The sequence below is a fragment of the Octodon degus genome, unplaced genomic scaffold, assembly GCF_000260255.1.
Source record: "Octodon degus isolate 3935 unplaced genomic scaffold, OctDeg1.0 scaffold00151, whole genome shotgun sequence".
Classification (NCBI taxonomy): domain Eukaryota; kingdom Metazoa; phylum Chordata; class Mammalia; order Rodentia; family Octodontidae; genus Octodon; species Octodon degus.
The window spans coordinates 888,531-900,682 of NW_004524727.1; the positions used below are offsets into that span (position 1 = coordinate 888,531).

At 40.2% G+C, this 12,152-nt stretch overlaps 1 protein-coding gene across 2 annotated transcripts in view; it reads right to left on the reverse strand.

Annotated features, from left to right (window-relative positions):
• Positions 1-1,165: 1,165 nt before the first annotated feature.
• Positions 1,166-12,152, reverse strand: part of Ywhaq (tyrosine 3-monooxygenase/tryptophan 5-monooxygenase activation protein theta) — a 43,046-nt gene continuing 32,059 nt past the window's right edge. For both annotated transcript variants that reach the window (XM_004642319.3, XM_023702406.1), the window contains exons 3-6: positions 10,572-10,695; positions 4,877-5,040; positions 4,467-4,562; positions 1,166-2,238 (exon numbers count right to left, since the gene is read on the reverse strand). In XM_004642319.3, the coding sequence (XP_004642376.1) occupies positions 2,179-2,238; positions 4,467-4,562; positions 4,877-5,040; positions 10,572-10,695 (444 nt within the window). In that variant the 3' untranslated portion in view covers positions 1,166-2,178. The remainder of the gene's footprint in view (positions 2,239-4,466; positions 4,563-4,876; positions 5,041-10,571; positions 10,696-12,152) is intronic.

Sequence of the window (12,152 nt, forward strand, 5' to 3'; positions counted from 1 at the left end):
GTTACTTTCAAAAGACCACTAGAAATCAGCAGAACAATTATCCCAGCTATCCTAAGCCATTTTATTATTTTTATTCCTAAAATATGATGTTTTCTCCAATTTAGTATTCTTCCTATCTTGCTGAATTTTTTTTGTTTTTGTTTCCATGGTACTAGGGATTGAATCTGGGGGAATCCTGAGCTATATCCCTTGTCCTTTTTCACTTTTTTCCCCCCACCAGAATTCAACTCAGTACATTGTGCTTGCCAGGCACTTGCTGATTTTTATTAAGTCTCACCAAGTTGACAGCTAGCCTTCAACTTGTGATCCTTCTGCTTTAGCCTCCTGAATAGCAGCTAGAATTATGGGCATACACTATTATATGCGTCTGGCTTATGGAAATTTTCATTAAGAAATCCCATTAACTTTACTTAAATGAGCACTCCCCAAGCACTACTGAATTCTACCTTTTCGTTTCTCTTAGAAAGCCTTGTTTCACACTCACATTTTAGGAGATCTAAAGGAAAAACCTACACAGCTAATCATTAAGATTATCTTCTAGGGGCCGGGAAGATGGCTCAGTGGCGCTTTCCTGGCAAGCGCAAGGGTGTTACTTCAATCCCTGGTTCTGTACCCCCCAAAAAAAAATTCTTCTGATGCAATGTATTAATTATTGAAACTGTCCTACTAATCGGTTTTGAAACTGTCTTATTGCTATTTGTTTCTCAATAAAGTTATTTTTTTAAAAAAAGATTACTTTCTGACTTAAAAATCAGCTTTCAAATCAGTACTCAGAAAGGATTAGCAAAACAGTCACACAATATGATTAAAACACACTATTGGTAAAACAACATTTCCAGGAAGAATACAATCTGATCATAAACACAATTCTACCACTGGCCAAGGCTTTTCTAGTTTTCCAATGTCCACTCTGTCCTACTAAACACTAAGCCAGATACCATTTACAGTGCACCTGGGGAAGAGATGGACAAGACTTACCCACAGGGAACAGCGTGAGAAACACGGTCCACATTGCATGTTGCCCCCAAAGACACCACAATGCGGAGTAAGGGCACCACAAATACTCTGCATGTAAAATGAAGTCATGTGTCAATAAGCTCTGGGAAGTAGGAAATCCACCTGTCCTTAAAATACAAGTATGCGATTGTTACGAAGCCACAGGAAGTGGTTTTATAAAATGTAATTTTATTTTATGTTACTCTGCTGTTACACAGGGCATAACATTTTCACAAGGCTTTTTTGGGACTACAGTCAATGATTAGCAACACACAGTAGTGATCCAACTCTCTAAGGAACAATCACTAAACAAACTGGACACCCTCTCACATATGCACAAATCTGCATGGAAAAGTACTAGTTTTAGACTTGGACTCATGTATTTTATTTCCCCTTTCTAGTGTATTAAGAAATGACATGCACTTAAATTTGCCCAAAGCAATGCTTGGATTCTGGCAGCAACATGCTATACTTCAATTACACAGTAAAGTGAATACCAGAACTACAAAGGCAGGAGGTATAAGTGAATTTTTATTGGGAAGGGAAGTTGTCAACTTAAACAGCAGCAAATGAAGGTGAATAAGGAAACTTCTGTTGTCACAGACAGACATGACCTCCGTCAGACTCAATTCAAGAGGCTTTTCAATTTGTGACCCCCAGCCCAGAGACACCAAGTGCTTTCCCATTCAATCTAATACTTTTGGATTCCTACCAAAAAGGAACACAGCAGGAGGATGGAAAAGTTGCTCAGTGAAAGGAAACCACAAAGAGAAAAGGAGGGAATGTAGAAATTAAGAAGTTATGTTGAACACTCTTTAAATTTTAATTAACTACTGTGTCTTCGTATCTCCACAGTAACACAAAACAGTCACTGCAGAACTGGTTCAGATTACTTAAATACCAGATACATTTTTAGTCCTCTACATAAGTGTTGGAAGTTACTTATGTTTATGTGAAATGAAGCTATTAATACTTTTCTACAGCAGTAACTGCACATCAGGAAGGCCAAGACAAACACAAACCAAGGAATGGAGTTTTCCCAAAGCTGCAGTGTAAAAAGACTAGAACGGCTGCCTCCATACACATGAACGGGTTCTTGCCATAGGAAATCCAAGTGGAGAAAGGAATGGAGATATGTAAAAAGGTTTCTTGTCGGGAGGAAGGATGACGCCCTGTGTGCACTTAGTTCTCGGCCCCTTCTGCCGCGTCACATTCTTCTCCTGCGCTGTCTGATGTCCATAACTGGAAAAGAGGAATTCCATTCAGTTACCACATCTACAGCAACCTCCACGACGAGTCCTACTGGCTGGCATCAAAACAGGACTGACAGCAGTACATTCCTCAAACAGAGGCTGGCTACGACAGAAAGCTGTCTCACAGCTCCAAAGACTACCACATTCCCTCCTCCCACCCTTCACCGTTTACATTCTTACACCTTATTATTTTAGAAGTACTGCCATTTCACCATCAACAAGACAGCACCCTTGGAATCTAATGTTCTCTCTATTCCCAGAAGCTCAGTGCTTTTCTTAAAAGAACTACTGAAATATAATTTATGAGACTAATAAGGCAAAAATTGTTTGCAGGAAGGGGACAATCACAGGCAGGGTGTTTCCAAGTACATGAAGGACTAACATCTAGCAAAAGCAGCAGAATTACTTTGTGCTGCTTGAAGAGTTACAGCAATGGGTGGCTGAGGCCGTAGGGAAGAACGGGTGTCCATGCACATGAACACACAGGGTCCATCAGGCAGGCAGGATACTAAAAATAACAGAGACATGCTGGAGGAGCTATTTTAGAATGGAAAGGAAATAAAAACGAGAAGTTAAATCTTAATCCATGTAAAAAGGGATTTTGTCAGACCGACATTACTGTCAAGTTTTAGAAAACCTAGAATCTTACATAGTCTTTAAGATACTGTTAACCTACTAAAATAAACAAAAGCAAACACACCTGGAGAACTATATGTGTATGACAGAAAACTAGTTAAAACACAATTAGTTCCCAGGTGCCTCCAGGAACAGCTTTCATCACCCAGCCTGCTCTCCTCACAACTACTCAGGCCTAAGAATGCAGTGTGCTAGGCCAGGTAGACCTGTATTCTAGAAGGCTGAGGCAGAATGATTGCAAGATTAGGCCCACCTCAGAACTGTTAAGTTTAAGATAAGGCATTATCCTATCCACTTTTTCTTTTTTTTTTCTTAATGTATTTAGTACAGGGTCTACAGGGTCTCACTACATAGACTGGACTTGTAGTGATCCTCCTGTTTTCAGCCTCCCAACCGCTGGGATTACAAGTGCACGCCAGCATGCCCAGGGGGCAGGGCCTGCACAGCATGCCAGGGATCGAATCTTCGTCCCCTTTAGTCTGCTGACCTATCTGGCCAGCCCTAAAGTTCATGTATCCTTTAAAACTTTAGCAGCCTTTTTTGTTTGTTTGTTTGGTGGTACCAGGATTGAACTCAGAACCTTGCGCTTGCCAGACAAGCACTTGTTCCACTGAGCTATCTCCCCAGCCCTATCCTATCAAATTAAGCAATGAGAATCCTATGTAGCTGGTTGGGTACAGTGGTGCATGCACATAATCCCTGCACTCCAAGGGCAACTTAGGGAGACTGTCTCTTCCTGAGATGGAAAGAGCTTCCTGGACACATAGCTCAGTACAAAGGCATTGGTTTCAACCCCCAGTACCAAGGTGATGGTGATGCTAAACAGAAAAGCTCATATACACCCTCTCTCAGTCATTTCCTGCTATACTTTGGGTCTCAAGCATCCCCCAAAAGATCCATCTATTAAGGCTTGAGCCCGAGCTCATGACGCTAGTTGTAGGCAGTAAGACCTTTAGGAGGTAGGACCTACATGGAGAAGATAAGTAATTTGGGGCACAACCTCGAAGGGGACATTGGGACCCAAGCTACTTCTTATCTCTCTCTGCACTATGATGTGAACAGATTCTCCTCTACCATGTACATCTATGACCCAAAATAAACCTTTTCTCCTTGTAGGCATTTTGTGACAGAGAGCTAACACATTTCCCTGATCAACAAAGAAAACAGAGGCTTGGGCGTAGGAGAAATGGGATAAATTTAGATACATACTTACACCTTATGAAATGCTTTTGAACTCTGAGTAACTCGAAAGTAAACTTTCTATTAGAACAAGGTGTTTATGTAATTGTAGGAAGGCCTCACAGCCATCAAGCCTCTAATTCATCTGAAGAAAAGAAATACTAACGCTACACAAAAACTATCTACAGTGACAATTCATCAACATCTCCATTATGAAGAAAAAACACTTTCTCCAGTTCCTGCAAGCTTAACAATCTGACAAAATGCTTATTCACATATAAAACCTGTCTGTAAATTTCACTTTTTAGATCTATATATTCATTTTCTAGGAGGAAAACTCTTACGTAATTGCCCCTCAAAGATGCTTTCATTCTCAAAAGGAAATAGGAGTGCATCACTCACTGTTAAGTTGTCTCTGAGCAACTGCATGATGAGAGTGCTGTCTTTGTAGGAGTCTTCATTCAGCGTATCAAGCTCTGCAATAGCCTCATCAAAAGCCTGAGAAATAGCAATATCTATACATTAACGTTTACACGGGCAGAAACTGCTTACACTATAATTACAAACATTTCTCACACAAGAACTTGTGCTTATTTGCAAAAGACCCTTCTACTTGCCCATTTTGAAATACTTTGGAGAATACAGGTATTTAGTGCTATTCTCGCAGGGATTACTTTGTAATTTTATGTTTCCTTCCTAAAGTTATTCAAGCTTCTTTAGACTACTGTGCCCAGTGGACTCTTTAGCCAAGTACTACTGCTCATAACCACACAGTATGCTGTTGAAAGGGATAAGGACACACATAATCTTACCGTTTTAGCCAGTGTGCAGGCAAGCTCGGGGTTATTAAGGATCTCATAGCAAAATACAGAAAAGTTAAGAGCCAGCCCCAGGCGAATTGGGTGTGTGGGCTGCATCTCTTTCTTGCTTATATCAAATGCCTCTTGGTAGGCTCCTTGGGAATTATCTATCGTTTCTGTGAAGGAAAAACAAAAAAGCATGATTCTAAAGATGTCTATCCAGTACACAGTATGTTAAATATTAAAGCCTATGTTACTTACTGGCGCTTGGCAGAACAAGATTTTTCTATGGTGTTCTTTTAAATTCACACTAGGAAACAAGTACTAGGTATTTAAAAACTAGTTTATAAGGTTGCTAACTTATGATCTGCTTAATCATTGTAAGATTTTTAAAAATTTTTTTGGTATTGGATATCGAACTCAGGACCTTGTGCTTGCCAGGCAGGCACTTAAACTGCTGAGCTATATCCCCAGCCCTACTCTGCTTAATCAAACCACCTAAAATAGCATAGATTTCCCCAAATTTAGAGCTAAAACTACTTTCTTCTTTGGAAACACAACAATTAAAAATAATTTCACTGGACTATTCCTTTCTTAAATAATAAGAACACTTTTTTTTTTTTTTTGGTCAGAACCAGGGATTGAACTCTGGTCCTTGTGCTTACCACGCAAGGAGAACGTTTTTATATAGTCTTCATATTTTTATAACAGTATTTATAGAATATTGATCTTGTATCAAGACATATTATATGAAAAGCAATATAGAAGTGTCAACAAAATTTACTTCCACCAGTTTGATTACTGGACTAATAAAAATGTTACCCTCCAAGGCTGGAGAAATAACTCATCAGTCTAAGCGTCCGCCTAGCAAGCCCAAGGACCAGGGTTCGATCCCCAGTACGGCATGCCATGCTGGCCTGGGAATCCCAGGCACACAGTGCCAGCCCCTAAAACCAGGCGTGGTGGCACATGCCTATAATTGCAGCACTGGGGAGGCTGAGACTGGAGGATCACTGCGAGTCCAAACTGCATAGTGAGACCCTATACCAAAGAAATAATAAAAGAATAAAAAGTGCATGCATTTTAAAAAATGTCACCCTCGTTTCAAAAACATATTCTCAGGAAGTATTATCAACACTAATCTAATCATACTCATGTTTCAAAAAGTAGCTCTAGGCCAGCAAGATAGCCTAGTGGACTAAAGCACCTGCTTAGGTAAGCTTGGACAAGTACAAGGACTGAGGTTCAAACCCAGGCACTACATACTGCGCCAGCCCCACCCACAGGGCATGCTGAGCCAGTCACCAAGTCAGGGTATAGTGGCATATGCCTATAATCCCAGCGCTGGGGAGGCTGAAAACAGGAAGATCGCTGTGAGTCTGAGCTGTGTAGTGAGGCCCTGTAACAACCAAACACATTAAAAAAAAAAAAAAAAATAGTTCTATCAGGGCACTGGCCCACAGCAGCTTTAGAGCCACTTCTGGGATACAAACCAACCTATCCCTTTCTGGCCGAATGTGGCACCTTACCCCATCACAACAACCTGCTGCCTTATCACAGCTAGAACAGCCCTCTGGGGTAGGTCACCTGTGCCATTAGTACAACCACAAGCTCTGCAGTCATCTATAAACAACTGTTCAGGGCCCAGACGTGCTGATGACTCCAGCCAGAAGCAATAGCTTATTCTCCCAGACCTGGACCTCTGGACCTGGTGGTATTCCTATGCTCACTTCTGTGCCAACATTTTCAGGCTGAATTCTGTTTATGTTTATGGCACAGAAACTACATATGAGTAAATTTATTTTTATTTTTATTTATTTGTAGTACTGGGGATTGAACTCAGGACCTTGCACATTCTACAGAGCTATCTGCCCGGCCCCAGCACACGAATAAATTTAGCATACAGACTTGTAATGTTGTTTTGAGACAAGGTCTTACTATGCAGCCCATGCTGGCCTTGAACTTATGACCTTCCTGCCTCCACCTCCCAGAGTACTGGGACTACAGATGTGTGACCCTTACCCGGTTTACTGCTGTTTCTGAGGCAGGGTCTTGCTATGTAGTCACAAGACCAGCATTGAACTTGCTATGTAGACTACTAGACTGGCCTAGAACTCCTGTTGTAGCCCCCTAAGCGCTGGGGCTATACATGTGTACCATCAAGCCAGCTAGCATACAGATTTTGTTACGGTAGATACTACTTTCTCTTTATATTTTCAATTACACTGATATTCAGGATGCCAAATGGATCTTCATTCCAGTGAGATCACAGTAATATTGGTAGGAGTATTCCTTTTTGGATGGGTCAACATAACAATAAGCAATACTAATGTAAAAAAAAAAAAAAAAAAATCAGAAGTTAAGTGATATTTGTCTACATAGAACATGGTACATGTATTTCTTTTTAGAGACAGAGTCTCAATGTACAGTTCAGGCTGGCCTGGACTCACCATGAACCTAAACAGACACGCACCCTCTCTGCAAGAACATGGTAAGTTTAGATGCAGGCACATACACAAAACTGAGTAGGACTTATACTCAACTATCAACAATGCTCCTTGAGACCTTTTCACAATCAAATCGGGAGGTCAGAGAGATAGCTCAGTAGAATAAGTGCTTGCCTGGCAAGCACAAGGGCCGGAGTTCAATCCCCAGTTCCACAAAAAATAAAATAAAATTCACAATCAAATTAGGTAAACTGATTATGCTTTTAAAAAAATTTAAGTATTAAAAAATAAAAAATAAAAATTTAAGTATTTACTACTCAACTCTATTTTTTAATTTTTAAAATTCTATTTCCAATATATAAAAAATAAGATGTTTTCAAATAGTCATTTAAATACAGCTTTGAAAACCCTGATGCTTTATTTACAACAAACAAAAGTGCTACAGCACTCATAGGTATGCATGACAAATAAAATGATACCAGTATACTCTGCCTTTTTTTCAGTAGTGGTTCTGGAGGCTGACCTCAGGGCCATTTTTGAATTTGAAACCCTGATGCCTTGGCCTGCCACGAGTGCTGGGATTATAGGTACTACCTACCACATTCAGCTTACTGACATCCTTTTAAAGTAGGCCTTCATGTTTATAAATATCTATAATAACTCATTTAAATAAAATGAATAATTTGCATTTCAACTTGAATTTGAATAAACATAAGTTAATTATTTGGAATATGGATTCATAAATTCAAACATTAAAGAAGTTTCTCATTTCCATTCAGTTAACAAACACATTTCAAACACTGCAGCATCTTTCTAAGACCACTGATCTAAGACCATTTCTGCTAAGTGATTTGTAGCTGTATATGCTAAATAAAGGCTGACATTGCTAAATCAGAAAAGTTCAGACTTTTAACTTTAAACATACTTTTTTTTTTTTTTGGCAGAACCGGGGATTGAACTCAAAACATACATTTTTAAAGTATGGAAGTGCCTCTATAAAGAAGTTAGCAATGGAGTGACACATATATCAGGTGTTTCTCCAAGTAGCATGTAACCTCTCAAACATCTATAGTGAGTACATTCCAACTGAATTGAAATACATTTACAGTGCATTTCTTCTCATCTATCTGGTCTGGGTGACACCCTACCCTACAGATTATTACCCCAGACACACTGGTATTCTCCTGAGAAGCCATTTGCTTGCTACTACACAAAAATCAATTTTAAAGTCAATATAGGCAAAGAGATTCAGAAAAAAAAGCTGATTCCTCTAACCCACTTACAAAGGCTGCAAATTAGTTTCTCCTTGAATGATGAATGAGAAACTGGCTTGCTGCTGGTTTTAGCATCAGGTAGACAGCAGCTGTGACAGGCAGAGGTAGCCAAATCCCACATAGGTGGAGAAGGCAGATGGGAAAATGCTGCCAAGGCTCAGCAGTTCTTGACTTCTAATAACACAGAACAATTTGATTATGACTTGTGGTGCTATGCAGAATTCATCTGAGTTTTATGTCTCCACGGAGCTTGTTACTGCCTTGGGCAGAGGTACTAGAATTATCTTCTTTTGTCTTAACTTTCTTTGCTCAAAGGTCAAGTAGGAAATGTAAGACAATTTCATAGACCACAATGGTAATACAGCAGGCTGGAGTCACTCTGATCAAATTGGAACTGTTTTCCTCTGTAAAATTCATAATGTGTTCTTTCCTCCATGTCCTGTGTTGATCCTGAAGACAGGCCCTTGACATCTGATACAGGTATGTGGCTACCACTGCAAACATTCTGGGAAAATGATGCAACAGACTTCTTGTCCTACTGTACTGTGCTGGTTGTACTTCAGTTTTGGCAACTCATGCCATGAACTGAAGAACGCCATGGGATATTCTTAATAGCCCAAAGACAAAGCCCTTAACACAACCCATGCACTTTCACACGTATGCATTTTTATCCAACATTTCTTTATGCTGTCACTATATAGAGTTACCACCACCATTCTGTAACATCAGACACATTTTCATTGCCCATATGGGTTGGTAATGCAGAGGGTCATGGCTCTAGCTTCAGCAGCTGAGATGATGTATTCTGCGGCTTCTAACCATTCAGGTCGGTCTTCTGTCTTGTATGATTTAATGGCGTTGCAGAAGAGAAAGCAGAATCCTCAGGAAAAACCTGCACCCCACATCTAGGGTGACACCCTAATAAAGTCCTCACAGTTCACTGAGTTTCTCCCAGCAATGGAGAACCCCTTTATATTTTGGTCTCAGTTCCAATCCATGGCCTACAGTGAAGCAGATCTCCACGAGGTTCAGTGGGTTCAGTGCCAGGGTGGGCAGAATGCTGCCACTTGTGCTGGCCACCAGGCTCCCATGGAAGATGTGGTGGAAGAACATGCCTCACACAGATGTGCTGGATGCTGGCTGGCCCCGGCCCAACACATGTTCAGGACCATCAACACCCAGACACCAGGACACATGATGACACTCCAAAATCTATTTTCATGAGGAAGACTTTTTCAGTCAACACAATTACTTTTTATTCAAATAAAACCTAATGACCTCGTACATGGGTCAAACTTACTGTGAAGCTGGGACAAATTATACAAGAACTATACACACTCATCTCAACAATTCTCCTCACAAATGTGGTTGTATTTAATGAGCAATGCTGTGACCCCTTAATACAAGGAGTAATGGACATGAACAACACAAAAAAGACAAAAGCCTGTAATTTCCAGGTAAAATACAAATCACTCAAAAGGTTCTGGAGCTAATAACACTGTGAATCAAAATCCCTAAGCCCCAAAACATACAAGAGTAAGCCTATTTTTAATAACGTAATGTGGAATTATAATTAGAACACATACGTTAGTTTTTAAAGGGCATATAATACAAATCCACAACTAATTTTTAAGAAGTCCGTTTCATTTTCTTGATACATAAGTTCTACAATTATGTTTAAGTTACAAAGAACCTGGCCAGCATAGTGTGCACGTCTACTACCCCAGTTACTTGTTAAGGCTGAGGCAAGATCATATGTTCAAACCAGCCTCAGTAGCTTAGTGAGACCTTGTCTCAAAAATGAGAAGAGATGGAGTTCAGTTATAGAGCACTTGCCTAGGAGGCTCTAGGTTTCATCACCTGTATAAAAAAATCAAAAACACAACACAGAACCTGAAAGACACACCCAGACTGCCACCGTAAGCTCCTGGTAATCTCCACTCCTTCTGTATAGTCTGGCTTCCCCTGCAAGTCACACATACTTACGTTTCCGATCATCACCACATGCAACTTCAGCAAGGTATCGGAAGTAATCCCCCTTCATTTTCAGGTAGAAAACTTTACTCTCTGGATTAGTTGCATTGGCTATTAAATACTTATCCAACAATTCCTGAAACAAATAGATAAAATATCAAGCTCAGCATGACTGATGTCTCCCTCGTGTGCATCTGAACCCCCACCTGCTATGGCAATAATGTGCCCCTGCACCCAAAGGAGCCACAACCCAGGGACCAGGGGTCAGGTCACTGCCTAGTGCTTTCCTGGCAAGGAGGCTGAATCATGAGGTCCATAGCAAAGCTGGATCAACCAAGCACCATCATTAAAAAAATCCTGTTTGCTCACTAGCTCATTCATTCTTTCATTCAACAATTATTGATACTTGCTTGCTAGGTGACAGGTATTTGATTTCCATGAACACTGAACTATACCATACAGATGCTAACAAAGCACCAGAAGTAGCTAATACTGATGGCCTCTGGTCACCTTCCTGATGGGAAGGTCTACTTGAGCTGTACAAAAGAAAGGATAGGAACACACGAGGCAAAAGACAGAAACGTGATCATTTAGGGAAGGAAAACAGGATGTTTAAACATCAGGTATGTGGGAGAACAGTGTAACCACAAGATAAGCAACTCATCAAGGCCAAGAGCAGCAGCACCCAGAGGCCTCTTGTAGACAAGGTAAGTGCACAACTGTAACTGAGGCTTAGGCAGCTACTTAACAGCAATTTCTATGCCAACCACATCTCATTTGTTTTTTGGCAGTGCTGAGGACTGAACACTGGGGTTCCCATATGCAAGGCTAAGTACTTCTACCTTTGAACTATGCCCCAGCCCAGAGTCTAAATATTTTAAAAACTGAGTGAAGTATGCCTTTTATCCCTGATGTCACATACAAAGAAATCTGGACTTGATCCAATGGGCTAGTGCTTCTCAAACTATTGGTACAAGGAATGAATGCCCAGGAATAGAAAATATCACAAGTGACACATATGACAGGTATTTTCAGACTATCAGTTTTACACAATACTAAGTAATTTTAAAATCTTGTATAGAAAAATATTATGAAATATAATCCCAGAGCCATGTCTGGTGGCACACATCTATAATCCCAGGACTAGGAGGCAGGAGGATCACTGCAAGTTTGAGGCCAACTAGAGCTATATAGTGAGTTCAAGTCCAGCCTAAACTACACTCGAGACCAGTTTCCACAAAAAAAAAAAAAAAACCTAAAAATCAACAAAAAACCCCAAACACAGACACACAAACTTAAGACACTCATACAAAACCCATGAAGAGCGTACCATGTCAAGTGCTTAGTGAATATCAATTACCATCCAGTTCTGTTTAAATGCATTTTGAAAGCACTGCTCTAGACAAAGGGAAACTAAAAAAAAAAAAAAAAAACACCTATTTTAAGCAAAAGAACAAAGAAGATCATGTTTGCATTTTGAAAAAATAGCCAGATACTACTGATATCTAACTACAAAGCTGGAAATAGTGGCGCACACTTGTATTCCCAGCTACCAAAAAGGAAGTGGAGTTCCAGGATAACCCAGATGGCCTA